The 16,339-nt window shown below is 40.9% G+C and overlaps 1 protein-coding gene across 4 annotated transcripts in view; it reads right to left on the reverse strand.

Annotated features, from left to right (window-relative positions):
- The window catches only part of rnf220a (ring finger protein 220a), a 207,197-nt gene that overhangs the window by 23,465 nt on the left and 167,393 nt on the right, over window positions 1–16,339 (reverse strand). For 2 of the 4 annotated variants that reach the window (XM_015040807.1, XM_015040809.1), the window contains exons 5-9: window positions 12,771–12,819; window positions 8,559–8,654; window positions 5,816–5,858; window positions 3,301–3,347; window positions 1,165–1,294 (exon numbers count right to left, since the gene is read on the reverse strand). In XM_015040807.1, the coding sequence (XP_014896293.1) occupies window positions 1,165–1,294; window positions 3,301–3,347; window positions 5,816–5,858; window positions 8,559–8,654; window positions 12,771–12,819 (365 nt within the window). Of the gene's footprint in view, window positions 1–1,164; window positions 1,295–3,222; window positions 3,348–5,815; window positions 5,859–8,558; window positions 8,655–12,770; window positions 12,820–16,339 lie in introns of all 4 variants that reach the window. The other 2 variants (XM_015040806.1, XM_015040808.1) reach the window with 1 other exon arrangement.

Raw genomic sequence — 16,339 nt, forward strand, 5'->3', positions numbered from 1 at the left:
AAGCTTGAATTTATGGAAGTCGTTCCAGTTATAAAAAACAGACTATCAGATGGCAGAAAGTAAAACGATGGACGGCCATTGCTCAAGGCATTTGAAAACTACAGCTTGCTTATCAGACATCTGACGTTATCTGGTTACCAGATACCAGAAACCCCAACTTGTTATAAACTAACTAGTTCAATTTGTGCCACTCTATAAAAGAGCAGAAAAGCAAAGATAATTAATAAATTCTGTTCTGAAAGCATTAAGAATTATTCTTGATTTGCTGACAGCTTCATGGATATTTGGTATCCAAAATACTATTTTACGAATGTTCGCTTGACAAGTCTATCATACTAATCTTAGATCAGACATGTATCCTCCGTTCAGGTTCTTAGAGGTTCTCCCATCTTGTCGCACTTCTCTTAGGCGAGTGGTTTTGGGATCTGAATCTGTGGATTTGATTTAATGTGGCATTTTAAACAAATTCTGAAAAAAAAAATAAAAAAGGTATAAAGAAGCTCAACTGTAATTGGTTGTCATATAAAAACAGACAACCCTTTCTGGGATTAAGCAAAACTAATCTAAAAAGATAAAGTATTTATGAAACTTACAGAAGCTAACATATTGAGCTAAGTGCTTGCACACAAGGTGTGTTTTGTCCCTGAGCTGCTGCTGCGCTCCCCAATGACCGGCTCTCCTATCCGGCTCTATAATTGCATTTCTGGGCACACACACGAAGCGGTGACCGGCGGGTCAATTGCCCAGCTAAATGTGTTTTCCTTCCCTTCGCACAGAGGGTTGCGTGGGGTTCAGCCGAGCCGAGCCGGGCTGACCCCGGAACCGCCCGCGCTGCCGCTAGACCACAGGTACCATTACCGCTCGCCAGTCACATTGGACGCCGGTCTCGGAGAGCTAACGCCGCTCACGTTGGACAGCGGCGCGCTGAATGATGGATGAGCAGGGAAACAAAAGAGGAGACAGACGGACGAGAGAGAAGAGGAGAGAACAAACTGCTGGAACCGAGTGTGACGCCCGAGCTCAAGAGAGGTCAGTCAGTCAGCCGACCAGACACCAACACCGTCAGAAAGCCCACACACACACACACACACCTCTTCACAGCAGTAACACGCTGTCTGGAGTTGGTGGGAAAAGCCACCTACACAACATCAGATGTGTCTGTACCTCTGAAGCCTCCCTCCAGTAAGGCCGTAGCTCTGATCCTTTTCTGCCCCGCCCATTCGTACTCGTCGAAGCCCCGCCCGTTCTCGCCGTCCATGTCTGCGGAGTCTTCGTCGGCCAGAGCCCCCTCGCGCTGGCCCGCAAAAAAACAAACAAACAAAGACGAATTTTAAAAAGAGGACAGAATGATTCAAAGAAAACTGGCTAAACGTGAATTTGTTTTCTCTCCGCACTCTTTCAAGGTTAAGGATTCGATTTGGTGACAGGCCAGACATCCATACAAACTCTACCTGTACTTCAAAACTGAAACCAAAGTTTAATGCTGCCTTGTTTTTATTTTTAAAATACTAATAAGTCATACTTGAAATTCACCAGGCTTTTACTGTTGTATTTTGTAGACATGAAGTTGCTGCAAACATTCAACAAAGACGTTTAACCTGCATGCATTTAATCTACACAAATTTAGTTCATTCAATTCAAATAAAACGGGAAACATTTCTTTAAAATGTTTTGAGATGGAACGCTTTGCAAAAGTATTCACTCTGTGACAGGTTGCTACCACAAAATTCTGTGTGTTGTATTAAATGACAGACCAACAAAAGTAGTAAAAAAAAAAATGTGAAATGGAATAAAAATGATTAAGGTCTGGTATTTTTTTTTTTCAAAATAAAATGTAAAAGTATCAAAATAAAAACCAAAAAAGACCGAAAAACATGCCAGTTCGTTCCCGAAAGAACATATTCAGAACTGTAACTAATCAATAACTACAAAAAAACAAACAAAAAAAAAAACAACTTTTGTCTTTAAACTTTAAATATGTTCTACCCAGAACTCCTCAATTTGCATTGTTGCAACTTTGCGTGGTACAAGTTTATCAGAAAAATCTCCCATTAAGCGCATTTTGCTGTGAAAATATTAATCAGTTAATCCAAAAAATAGTCAACAGATCAGCCTTACGCTGTACTGATGTTAACTTGAGCAAAAAGAGGGAGCTTTTCATAAAAAAGAAGTGTTTTTTTGCTGCAGACGCATCTTTTGTTACAAATGATCAACCGTACACTAAATACATTTTTGTTAAAAACTGTTGTTTTTGTTTTATTTGCATCTTTTAACGTATTGTACAAAAATGTGTATGGGGTTAAATTAAAAATCTGCAGAATGTGCCAATCCTTTTTTAAAAAATTCTTATTAATCATCTCAATAATCATAAAGATGAATCGATTACTAACATAATTGTGAATTGCAGCCCTGGTTGACATAACTATTAGACCTGAACACCACTATTCTTTTCCAAAAACAATCAATTGTTAGAAAGGTCCAGTCAAAGTCCTGATGGAAATCAGAAGGCAAATGTGAAGCGAAACTCAAAACCACAGCTCTTAAAGTTTCTCCATCCGATCTGAGCGAGCAGGGGAGACTTTGCAAAGATGCATGGACATCTTCACACTCTCTTAATGTCAAATGTGACAAAAAAACAAACAAAAAAAACAAAAAAAAACAAGCAAACAAAAAAAAAACTTTAATTGGATTGAATACTTTTGCAAGGATGTGTACGTCAAAATCATTTCACTGTTGCAACAAATGAAAAAAAAATTCATGCTGGGAGATATTAGTATCTCTGGGAAGTTTGACGGCTGGCGATCGGTGACATGAGATAGAGAAGAAGTTCATTAGTAGCAATGATTTATCGCAACATCTACTCTAGAAGAGGTGACGGCTGTTAAGTACTAAAGACGGAGCGTGACGTTTAGCTGGGACAGGAAGTGAGGGCTACATCTAAAACCGCGTCACATGGGACAACCTGCAGATGAGAGCCGACTCGTTTAAAACACCGGTTCGCAGAAACAGAACTGCACGAGTCCGGTGTGAATATTCTCCCCCTTTGCGCTCAAGTCATTCGCAGCTGATCCGATATGATTGTTTCTACAGCACAGCATGGATGGGACTGCTCAGAATCTACAGGAAGTAGAGAGGTGAGTGGGAAAAGAAGGGGAAGACGTAGGCCGTCCAGGTGGGGGCGGTAGGCAGGGCAGGGGGGTCTAGGGGCCGGGATTGTACTACCTGGATCAGGCATTGTTCCACATGTCTACTCATCTCCTCCTCGCTCCCAGCCAATGGGGCGCTGCACAGCGGACATACCTGCCCCCCCTCCTCAGGCTTCCTCCTCTTCATCTTGCCTATACGAGCTGGAGCAGAGGGACAAGGAAAGAGAGGGGATAAAAAAAAACAACAACAAATAAATATACTTATCTTGGAATCTCTGCACTGAGTTCTTCACAAACCTATGCCATTTAGGGCTGCAACTAACAATTATATTAGTCATCGGATAATCTACTGATCATTCTGACGATTATTCTGGCTATTGCTTAATTATTTGAACAATTAATCGATTATTCTGATTAGTTGTTTATTCTAGCGGTTAACTGATTATGTTGACAACTAATCGGTTAGTTGATTATTCTGATGAATAATTGATTAATCAGATATGAAAATTTGGCAAATTCTGCAGATTTTTCATATTTCATATTAGAAATACATCAAAAGATACAAATAAATTATTCAGTACCTTTATTAAATAAGAAAATAATCATTTTACTACCTAAATACAGTGTAGGGTTAATCAATAATTTTTTTGATTAATTGGATATCAAAAGGTGCTGCTTAGGAGACTTTTTTTTTATTTACAGTAAGTGAAGCTAAAACTATGACATTTCAGGAGTTTGGCAAGAGCATGTTTACAGAAAGTTTATTATTTAATCTTGAATTAAAAATTTATATATTTTCTGTACAGTGTTTTGAGTCTGTGTACTCCAGTTAGCAATTAATCGATCACTAAATTAGATGATAATTATCTCAATAACTGATTAATGACAATTAATTGTTTCAGCTCTGATGCTGCCGATTAAAGATGGCTGATCTGACCAAACTTGCCACCTTTCTGGAGCACCTTCAGAAACAAACAGCTGGATGCGGCGCCCTCAATTCCTTTCCACTCTTCTCTACATCAGTGCCTTTGCTCTACTCCTTTTTTGTTTCTCTGTCATGGCAACACCCCCCCACCCCCCACCATCCAAGCCCCAGCCTCCATCCCCATCCACCCACACATTTAATTAGAAATTTAACAGGGCCGAACAGCCGTGATTGAACCCCGAGTCTCTGTCGTTTTTTCTTAACTGCAAATGGCGCGCGGGGACATTAATTTTTAGCTGGCTGGGAAAAGCAAAAGAGGCCAAGAGGGATCTCGGCAACTGACAGAGGGAGGAGGAGGAGAAGAAGAAGAGGAGGACATAAGGCAGCATGCCATAACTGCGGGGCAAGAGCGCGGAGGGAGCGAAAGAAGAAGGGGCTTCCATGCCATTTCTCTTCCTGACGCTAATCGAGAGAAGCACTGTTTAAAGAGGAGAGGAAACGACTGCTAATTACGTGCAGCTCAAACCTTTAAGTCCCCACATGGAGAGAACTTCTCAAAATGCCAGATTTAAAAAGCGCCTTGTAAAACAACAGTGATTAACAAACACAAAGTAGGACTTAATGTGAAGTTCAATATTTACAAAAAGAAAAAGGAATACATGGTTTTCAGTCGTTTTCTTACACAAAAATCTGGAAAGTGTGATGAACATTTATATTCACCGTCACTGTTTTGTCTGTTTACAGCATTTTCTACCAGCTTTTAGCATGTTGCCCTTTCATGGCTTCAAAAAAGCTCCAGCTCAAATCAGCCTGGATGGAGACCATCTGTGAACATCACATGTCAACGTTTTTGCACCACTGATTTCCATCCGGGTTGAGGTATGGACATTGAGTAGGCCATTCAGAACAACACAAGCAGATGTCATTTAAAGCATCACATTGTAGCTCAGGCTGAATGCACTTATTTGCGGTATCCCCCTGAGCGCTCGTGACAAGTTGTTGATGCTATTATTTATTGCTTTTTTTCAACAAAGGCCAGATTGTGTGGAATGTTCAAAGCTTTAGGTGTTATTTTATGACCCATCACTACTTTAAATGTTTCTATCTTCCACTTTCTGCTGTCTTCCTGGGTCTTAATGTTCGTTCATTAAAGTTCTCTAAAAGGTTTTCAAAACCAGATGTATTTTATAAAGATTAAATCACACAAAGCCAGACTTTGTGAAGAAATTAGAAGAAAATAAGTTGCACTGGATATTATTTAGTTACATCAGAGTAAAGGATTATGCAGGCCACACTTTTCAGATTTTTGTGTATTTAAAAAATCTATTTATTTCTGTTTAATAATTATATGCTTGTACACTGGTTTATCTCATACAATTCCACTTTAAGGCACTTTGCAAAAAGTATTTACTTTCTTGAAGGCTGAAGTTAGGTTGTGGTTTCCATGGAAACCCCTACAGTGAAAGTGCACGTCTTTTCCCCCCAAATAGATACTTGTTGAATATAAATAGAGCAAAAATGAATATCATGATGTATTTTCTTTTTCTATCAAGTGCATCATTCATATATAGGTCTGCTAAACAGGTAATTTATTCTCATTTCTATTCAACATGTAATATTTAGCTTACGTATTAACTCTTGCCGCTTTACAAGTAAATTCAAAGTTTAGAGTAACACATGTTGTTAAATATATGCTACTGGCACATTAAATGGCAAAATTAGCTGAACCGATATGTGTACATACCATTCAATCTCGTTTGCCTGTTTGCCCGAACTCGTAAAAATGTCTGCAAGCAAAAGAAGAAAGGAGAGAGAGGAAATACTCATTAGACGTTAATTAGACAGTGGGCAGTGTTCACAAGAGCAAATCTCGCTGTGCTGAATGGGATTACTTTGGATACTTTCTGGTGGGGGGTGCGCTTATCAACACAGACAGTAGACAGTTCCACCTACTTCTCTCTTGTTTTCCACCTCCTCCATGACTCTCTGCTCCCTGTCGACAGCGGGCCTAAAACTCGCTGCTGCACATAGTTCAGGGCTGCCGCCAGATATTCTACATCCCAACAAACTAAACGCTGTGACTATAAATTCACACGGATGGAAAAGGATTGAAAGTGGCGCCCGAATCGGCATAAAGCTCTCATTTCGGACGCCATGTTGGCTTGTTGTGATCACGTGACCGTTGAGGAAACGGAAGTGTGTAAGACGTTGGTTGTTATTTCGCCTATTGGGCACTAGGGGGAAGCAGCGGGTTTCATACTGAACCTCCTGGAGACAATTCTGATGATTTACATGGAGTTTATTGTCAATTAATAGGTGGGTTTGGCTTATACTACTTTTAACGCTGTTGATTTGATTTGTTTACTTAATTAAAAATGTCTCACAATCTTGATTATTTTCTAGAACGTTTGTCTTATGTTTTGGGTGGTGTCACTATTTTTATTTCAAATGACCACTCTCAAATTTACATTCAACTATTAAATTTTGTAATTTTTTTAAATACTTTAGTTTAATAGTGGCTAAATGTAAATAAAGTATTAAAAGTACAAAGTCAGGTTGCAGAAAGATTGGCCAAATCTTTTTTTTTTCATGCTACAATCACAAATTGGATAAATTTCCACAAATTTTACCACTATAAAGTAGCAAGGAGATGGTATATTGTTTTATTTTATTGCTATTTTCTTTTGCCAAAAATATAAAAAGATACAAGCTATGAAACTGATCCCCCCTCCCCCCCCTTTTATAGCTAAAACTTTGTAATATCAGACAATGAATCAATTTTCAAATCTTCCCAATTTGATTTGGGTCTAGACTTTGATTAGGTCATACAGTTTTCATTCAGCAAGGGATTTATTCTTGGTAATCTTCAACACACACCAGATTTCTGGAGCGCATGACCACTAGCTTTCTTGTCAAGAAATACTCCCATCTGAGCTATGGATCTCTGCAGTTCCTCCAGAGTTTTTTCTTTTTAATGGACATTATGTAATATGGTGTTTAACCATTATAGTATGTAAGTCAGTCAAGTACACTGTAGTCTTTTGCAAAAACTGGTAGCAGAAACTGTAAAGGTTTACGAAGACTGTAGTTGAGTAAATGTATCGTTCATCACTGGGAGATAAATTAGTAATATTTTATTTTTTCTTTTGTCCTCATATCTGGAACATTTTGGGGTCCGAGCTAGTTAAAGCTGCCTGAGGTGAATTACCCGCGTCATTAAAAATAATGGCCTCGGCAATAAATGTACAGTATTATGAAATTAATTGAGGTCAGACTCATTTGGCCTATCCACCTTTGTCTTTTGCAAAACGTGTCCCTCAGATCTGCTGGGATTCAACCTGGAGGGCCAAACGCAGTGACTATACGCTGACTAAAGCATTTCCTCTTACAGTTATGGATACCCGCTCTTTGGTGCTGCAACGGTGCTCTTATTGTCAGCCCATCTGCCATTGGTGGAAACCATTGAGCAGCCGGGCCTTCACCTTCCCCCTCGTCGATCCCTTTCCTCCCTCTTCATTCTCTGAGTTATTGGCCCGCTGGCCGTGCATCACCACCACCACCGCTGCCTTATCATTATGATACACTCAGTGAACGGCTGAGGATAGGTCAGGTTTCCAGGAGACGCGAGAAAGCCCGCGAGCACTCAGACCTGACTGAAAAGGAGGAGGTGGTAAAGTCTTCCATTATGCTTCATTTCAAGGTGTTAAAATAAGTCCCCATCGACTTAATCATTTGTATAATATAAGGTGATTTCAGCAGTTTCACCAAATGAGAAAATCTCCTTTATTGCTTTAAGGTCTTTATGAGCTGTGTCATCCCAAACGTATGGATGTAACGTCGGCATGGACTTAATAGTTCTTATTTTATGGTGTGAAGGGGGAAACTCACTTAACCTGGAGATACATCACGGCCAGAAGAATTAGCCGAACAAATGTTGATGAATAGAATAGATAAAAGCAGTCAGGGTGACATCTGAGATTAAAGAAGATTGGTCTGTTATTCAGCTTAACTGCTGAGAAGGCATCAGAAAGCAAAATTTACCATAATATTCTACCGCTAATGCGTCATTATTACTTAATGCCTTATATCATCACATAAACTTTGTTAGACGGTTAAAACAGCCTTAATGTACCTTTTAATTTCAACTTCAACATGTTTGATTTTTTTTTACTTTAATGTCAAGTTTGAGTTCATGTTTTTGAATATTGAATATGACCTCTAAGCCCATAAAGGAGAGATTTTCTTTTTTTTTAAAAAGTACAGATAAACATTTCTATAAACATTTCTATAAATTAGCCTAAGCTGGAGGGTTAGTAAGAAAACCGAATGAATCATGCTTGAACTACTAGACTACAAGAAATTAAATTCCTTTAATAAACCACATTTCTGATGTTTTTTTTTATTAAAAGAGACGACCTTCCTGCCAACAAAAAAGCATAACTTCAACCATGACTGCCTGGAGCGGTGTGTGTATGTGCTTTTGTGACCTGATATCTGTCGGAGTGGTGGGCATCTTCAGATGACAGGGGTGACACCACCGGAGACTCTCCCTCTCTCTTGATGTGCACTGACAAAAGCATCGACTGGAGAGGCAAACAGAGAAGGGAGAAGAAGAAAAAAAGTCATCTTCTACGCAAATGATCTTGTCATGTTGTCACTATATAGAGAAATGGTTATTCTATAACATATTTCAGTCTGAAAGCTACAACAGGATAATAAGGAGCAAAAAAGTACGGAGATTTGCTGAGGAAAAGATATCGAAGCTTCTGCATGTTTCCCCTAAACAGTTTAACTTGAGAAAACACGGAAAAAATTTGAAAAGGTTAGCGTAGCGTCAGACATTTTCCCAACCATTTGGACTGCAAATGTATTTACGAATAAAAACTTGAATTTCGTGCAAAACACGTGACATTCTGATATAGTTTGGTAGCAGTAGAAGAGCAGGTAGCTTAAGTTTGAAAACTTTAATAGCAAATATCTGTTTGCATTGCATAGACGGCACAAAAAAATACCGTCTGCTAAGAGCCGGTGGTGAAAACGAGAACCTATACAGCTGCTGGACTTACAAAGAAAATTGGTTCTAAAAGATGCTTATACAGTGTTTGATGACCTCAAATAAATTAACTTTACAAAGAAGAAACATCCATATTGTACAACTGTTGGTTATGGAGCAGTGAGGAAAAAAAAACTGCCTTTCTGCCGTTGAGCAGCAGTTTGCCTCGCTACTGTGGCGCTCAATTAAGCTGAGAGTTTAAGTTAGGGAAAAATAAATTAGTGTCCAACTAACTGTACAATTTAAATAGATCTTAAAGTGTTTATTGATGTGTAAAAGGCAACCTTGCCGTAATAAAAAAAAACAACAGAAAAAGAATAGGGAAGCAGATCATTGTCTTTATTTCAAAAGCTAAACTTCAGAGAAGAGAAACCATGTAAAACATCAGATGACGTGTTAGGACTGACGAGTAAGCAACCGTGCAAAACCCAAGCAACTTACTACAAAACACTGCAGCTGAGTGTAAAATGTGAGAATTTTCCTTATATGTAGTGCAAAATTTTAACACTTATTTATGTCCCTCGAAGGTCTACGACGCAGCAAAGACCCGGAATCATTACCCTTGGAGAACCCCGGCAGTTATTGCTTCAGCCGCTAAGGGCGACGCGTCACCGATGATGACTGTAACCTGCCTGACTTTGTCTATAAAACCCCTTCCTCTGATTAGACTTAATGTTTATGGGACGTTAAGAGGAGTTAGGGAAGAAAGAGCGATTGGAAAGTGAGGAAGCCCTCGGAGGGAACAGGAGGAAGTCGAGGAGAGGGCTGGCGGGAGAGAGGGTAAACATCTGACATTACAGGACAGCGCCTGTCCATAAATCTGTCCCGCCACACTTTGTGCTGCCGCTCTGGCACACGCGCATGCTTATAAAAGAATATCCTCTTCTAACCCTCTTCCCTTGTGGCAAAGACAGTCAGGGGGACTCTCGCAAGTGACCGAGGAGCAAGGGTGGTTAGAGGAAGACGAGGGCATGAGAGAACGGGAGGGGAGAGGGAAGGTAATGTATTTGTTTTACAACTGTCGGCCCTCACTCTCTCACTTTCTCTCCCTCCGTACTTATATTTTCATTTGTGCTTATGTGGTTGTTTTGGTTTTTTTTTCTTCTTCTCTTTTTACAAGGCAGCTGTGAAATATTTGTATTTACAGTCATCTCCTATTAATCAAGTGGAAAGGGGCAGAGCAGAGGCTTAAGTGCTCGACAGCAGTAATCTAATAATAATATGTGAGAAATGACCAACCTCCAGTGCTGCCACAGTAAATTGGACATTATGCATGGTGCTTTTCTGCCTCTCTGAGTGTGTGTGTGTGTGTGTGTGTCTGTGTGTGGAAGTACGTGTGTATGTGTCTGATCTTTCTTCTTTTTCACAGGTTTAAAAAGGTCAGGAATCCTTTACCTGAAGGGGCCGTCGAGGAATATATTTAAGTTTTATCATTAGAATATGACATTTAGTGGTAATCTACAAAGAGGTTATAAATGAAGGTCTTTCTTCAAATTTGGTCTTTAAAAAGCGCTAATTAAATCAACATGCAAAAAGACCAGCGTAAAAAAAAAAATCCCCGCTAGAATAGCGATTACGTCTACGACTTCGGATGTCGGATATCTGAACATGGTTCTTTTTCGAATGCGTTACATTTTTCTCTACAAAACTACCTTGCGAGTACAGCTGAAGACAAAGAAGAAGAAGAAAAATAAGGAGGTGTTTTGGGGTTAATCCCGGGTCTGAAATGGATGGGTGGTGCACAGCAGCCGGGGGAGAACAACAACAAGCCCGTCTGCTTCAGACCGGTCCTCTTCATTCTCCACGGCCTGCCGCAGAATACTAAACGACAGCGGTAAGATGCGCAGTCACGGCTGCCGAGGAGGGCCAGCGCTCACCCCTCAACCCTCCTCCACCTGGCTCACTCGAGTACGAGCCCACCCGCAGCACCGCCAGCGCTCCGTTTTAAGCCCGGGTCAGCACCTTCTGCACCAAGAGTTGGGAGGGGAGGGATGGGGGCACTGATTTATTCAAGATCCTCTGGTGGATTTTCGCTCGAGTCAAAGCGCGCCCTGACTCGAGGTGTTCGACTTTCTGCGGTTAGAGGTTGAAGACGAACGTGGATCGGGGTGGCTTAGGTTTGGCCTTTTCAGAAAAGTCACCCTAGGTTTTTATTGTTCATGTGTTGCTCTATGAAGATGAGACTAATTAGATTAAAAACTGGAGGTAACATTTGCTCAGCTGGACTTTTTAGACTACATGTTTTTGTAGTATGGAATCAAGATGATACAAATAATCTGAAAAGTGTAGCATGCATTTCATTTGCATCCAGCCTTAGAGTCAGTACTTTGCAAAGCCACCATTTTTTAGGAGGTACAGGGGTTTCCCCCAAAAATCCAACTAAGCCCAGTTATAGTGGCACTAGGCCAGCCCATCAGTTGATCCACTGCGTTTTTATTTTTAAAAATGTTAGACATTAACAGAACATTTTGGAAATAAAACATCAACAACAAAGAAAATTAAGCAGTTTTGAATAAAACTAGTCTTTCTGTAGGTTGTGTATGCCATTATCTTTTTAAAAAGATCAGTCAGCTAAAGGTTACTGATGTTTTATTATTCATCAACCTAGTATATATATATACATATATATATATAATTTAAACTAAACAAATGATTATTAGCCTGGTGGGTGGGGAAGTAGAGCCTGGTGGCCCACCAGGCTCTACTTCCCCACCCACCAGGCTAATATTAGACTGGGGGAAACCCTGAGGTATGTCTTTCCCAGTTTGTACATCTGGACATTGACTTTGCAAAAAGAGCTCAAACTCAGTCAGATTCTTTGACATAAAACGTTTAATTGTAACCCAACTGCATGCTTCGTGTTGGATGGAGGAACCTCAACTGGAGTTTAAGATCTTTCAAGAGGTTTTCTTTCAGGACAACCCTGCATTTAGCTCCATCCATCCTTCCGTTCACTCTGACCCGTTTTCCTGTCCCTCCAGAAAAATCCTTTCCCTCAGTCTGATGCTGACACCACCATGTTTCACTGTGAGACATGGTGCATTCAGGGTGGTGCGATTTTGTCTCGTCTGACCAAATCATTTTTTTCAAGACTGGTATTTATTCTCTGAGGGTTTATTTGAGGTCTATTCGAGCTATTAGAGTAAAAGCGGGCTGACCACCAATGCAAACCGGACTTTTAAGATTTTCTTATCAAAAAACAGTGTTATTTTTCATCTACATGATTATGCACTACTTTGTGTTGATCTTTTAGATAAAATCCTATTCAGGTTTATGATTGTGCCTCAACAAAAATGTGAAAACAGTGGCAGGGTGCGAATACTTTGGCAAGAAATTGTAGTTATTGACATTATGCCGTGTCAGAATACTTCTAGAATGCTCTCTGTCTGGCAGCTCAGGAAGTGCTCCTTAAATCTCTCCTCGTCTTATTAGAAAACCAGAAAATACATTTCCTTTTGGACCGGCTGCCTGCGAACCGCAGGACTCAACTCTGGGTAAGTTTGTTGGTGGGAAACACAAGAAAAGATGTGCGCCAATCTGAGTGACAGGACAGCAATGAATCATTCCAGCAATGTTACTTCTAAACTAAGCAAATCACATCCACACAAAAGACAGACGCTGCTCTGAAATACGAGCCTGTCCTTACCTTGGGAGTTCCCGGAGTGGCTACGCCATCCTTGGACGAGGGGTTCTTACTGCAATCAGGAAACAGGACAAGAAGGAATTTAGTGAAGATTTATACGATAATGTGGTGCTGAGCCGAGTCTGGGCACGCGCTGCGTGCTTGTTCAGCTCGTTTCCCTTGATAAAACAAGCAATGTCTGTAAATTTTCAGCACATCGGAGAGCAAATTCTCCGGACTCTTGTTAATATGTTAACGTGCATTTTATCCGCTGCTCTTCCTTTTGCCTTCATCCCTTTTTTGTTTTTCGTCCGGCACTTTGCAGCTGCTACGACCACCAAAAAGCGACGCGGCGTTCTCCAACGCCGCTGCGCTTTCACACAAACACGGAACATGTGTCCGGGAGGCGGGAAACAACAGAATTAGTCAGTGCTGCCAAACGGCGCTCACTGGCAGTCTGAAAATATGTTGAGGACCATCATTTGGCTGGGAAACAAGCGAGACAGCTTAGATTGGGAATGAAGGGAAGTCAAAAATGTAGAAAATTGACAGTTTTGCGCACTTATTCTGCCAACAAACCAGACATGTGACATTTCTCCTTGATGCTCATTCTCAATTGATCTACTCATCCTTCTTTCTACCTTCCCTCCCCGCCCCACCGTCCCCTATCTTTCTCTCTCTCTCTCCTTCACTTTCTTTCACTCAGACACTGAGATAAATTTCTCTGAGCCTCATGAAGCGTTGCAACAGGCTTGACATTGACACGGCGAGGCAGGGGTTGTCATGTTTGCTTTGAGACCCCGTTAGCAGTCCAGACCCTCGGACACGCTCACACAGGCGCAGTCACTCACTCATACACACACACACAGGCTAACAGACAGTGGCAGATCGAGGAAAGAACAGTGCCCAAAACTGAATTGAGCGCAACCTCTAATCTGACAGCATGCCCCGGTAGACCAGGGATTTCATTTTTCAACGGCTGAACGGGTGGATCATAAAAATAAGAGGCTTTATTTATGTGTTACTTATCTGACGGAAGAATTTGCAAACTGGCGTACAACAAGGACGGGCCAGTAAAACGTTATGCTCTGCCAAAGGAAATAGTATCTTGAAAAGAAAATAAAAAATATATATGTATATTAAACATTCATTTAATACCGGATATTTACATACATGCTATATAACTTATGAAACATGTTTTCCCTGCAAAAAAGCATCTAAATCTTACCAAGTCTTTTTTCAAGTTTCTAGTGTAAATGTCTTAGAAAACTTGAGACATTTTCTCAGCAGGAAATATGAGCTTGTTTTTAGTCAATAATTCCTTAATATTGATTAAAATTGATAGTTTCATTGGCAGAGTTTTTCACTTATAACAAGACATTTTTCCAAAGTAACAAGTGAAATAATCTGCCAATGGAACAAGCACTTTTTCATCAATATTAGGGAATTATTGACTTAAAACAAGCTCATATATCTGGCTGAAAAGCTGTTTGCAAGTTAGTTCCTGCTTATGTCGAGGTTTCAAGATAGTTACACTAGAAACTTAAAAAAAAATACTTGGTTAGATTTTGTTTTTTGCAGTGTACTTACTCTGACATTTAAAAAAAAAAGACTATGGTGTTACATTCCTGCCAAAAACACGCTCTACCCATCTGCACACTCTAGCCCCAAAATTGACCCCTTTTTCTGCTTACAGGGCGTATTTGTCAATTGGAGGCGTAAAATCTTCTGACTGGCCGGATTTTCAGCTGAAATCTGTTGACAGGAATCGGCTTCCACAATGGTCTCCCACATGATGAGAGTTGAAATATTCCACAGCGTCATCATAAATCCTTTCGATTATAACATGCATTGTGTGAAAATGGTGCTGAAATCATGTAAAGTTTTTCAATTCAAATATTGTTAACTGAGAAAATGAAATTTTGTCATTTCCATATGTAATTGATAAACTTTTCAAGTCTGTATTTTTTTAAAAACAAATCTCAGCTTTAACAGCCAGGTGTATGATTTAGCAAAAGAATAGGAAGAGAAGAGGCTATGGAAACCAGAAAGGAGAACCCAAAAATCAAATTTCCATCTATTTCTATAATGTTTGCCATCAGTGGGCAGCAAGCAACTTTGGCTGGCCTGTATGTGGCGCTGTAACACTGCCGTGGAAATGGAACAAAAACAGAGAAGAACAGGCACATGCACATAAAACACATAAAAGTAGTGGGGGGGTATGACATCATCAGTTATGAAACAATGCATATTGGTTATCTACATGATAAACAAGGGTGGAGCTTTAAGATTTATAGAACCAAGGAACCATTTTCTGAAAATTATCATGCCAGAAGTCCCTAAATCCAACTTCTGTAAAACAATTCCAGTGCGGATGGCACCCCACGCTGTCACAGCTAACATGTCTGGTCTCTTTAAAAGCAGCATTTGAGTTTGGAGCAGAGGTGGCTTTTGGTATGTGTACGGCTCTATGACAAGGGCGGCATGGCCTGAGGGACGGCGCAAGTGTGTTGCAGGTGGGGGAAGTTTATAGGCTACTTGCATCCAAAACATGTTTTCTGTTACTTATTTACAATAAAATATGTTTGTACATTCTAACGCAAATTGAATTGGTATCTGATCAACAGCTTCCGATTTGGTGCAAAATTAAAGGGCTAGTTCATAGTTTTTCATCTGGGCTTCATTTGACCAGGTGCTGATACAGCAACTGTGGAAAGGCCTGAAAACTGTGAGCGAGGAGTCGGCACTCGTGCTTACAAAATCTAACCGTGTGTTACAAACAGTAGCTGAGTGTCACGTTCTGGAGCGGGTACGCGAGAGCCAGTTAAGTTCTGCTCATGCACCTGTGGGCGTGCGTCTGCATCCGAGCGCGTCTGTGCCGGCCTCTCCTGTTCGGCAACAAAGAAAGCAAACACGGGGCTGACACAGCCAAGCTGCCGCGCAACGCAGCCGAATCTGCCAACCTCCCCCTCTCCCTCTACCTCGCACACGCCTCTTTCACTTCGCTCCCATCTTCTGCCTCTCTCTCATCTCTCTCCCTCGATCTCCCCTTTTATTCATTACCTGGAACCTTCGCAGAGGCGTCAACAATAACAGCCACCTCCACCTGCTTGTTGACAGTGTCAAACAGCGACGAGAGCGCGAGCGAGACGGCGAGGGGACAGCAGTTGCGTGCCTGCCGCGATGAGGTGTGAGGGGGGGAAATTGCCACATTGACAGAGAGGGTGATGGAGAGATGAAAGGAGAGTGGAAAAGGGTGGTGGTGTTGGGGAGGGTGGGGGTAACGCGAGGTGAAAGAAAGATGTGGTAAGAGAGGATGAGCGGGAAACACAAAGAGGAATGATGAAAGGAGACAGAAAACGAGAGGAAGAAAAAAAAGAGGGAGTGATAGGAAAGTTGGCGCTGCCTCTTCTTACGGGTTTACACGTCTGTTCGCCGTGGTTTCTATGAATTTTTGATGGTGGTGGTGAGGATGTGTGGGGAGGGTTAGGACGCCCTGGAAACTCCAGCTGGCTGGCATGTCAAAAAAAAAAAGAAAAAAAAAAAAAAGAAAAAAAGAACAACGGGAGGCAGAAACCCCGCCAAACAAGCAG

The sequence above is a fragment of the Poecilia latipinna genome, unplaced genomic scaffold (genome assembly GCF_001443285.1).
Source record: "Poecilia latipinna isolate Pla-1442-1.1 unplaced genomic scaffold, P_latipinna-1.0 Scaffold528, whole genome shotgun sequence".
NCBI lineage: Eukaryota > Metazoa > Chordata > Actinopteri > Cyprinodontiformes > Poeciliidae > Poecilia > Poecilia latipinna.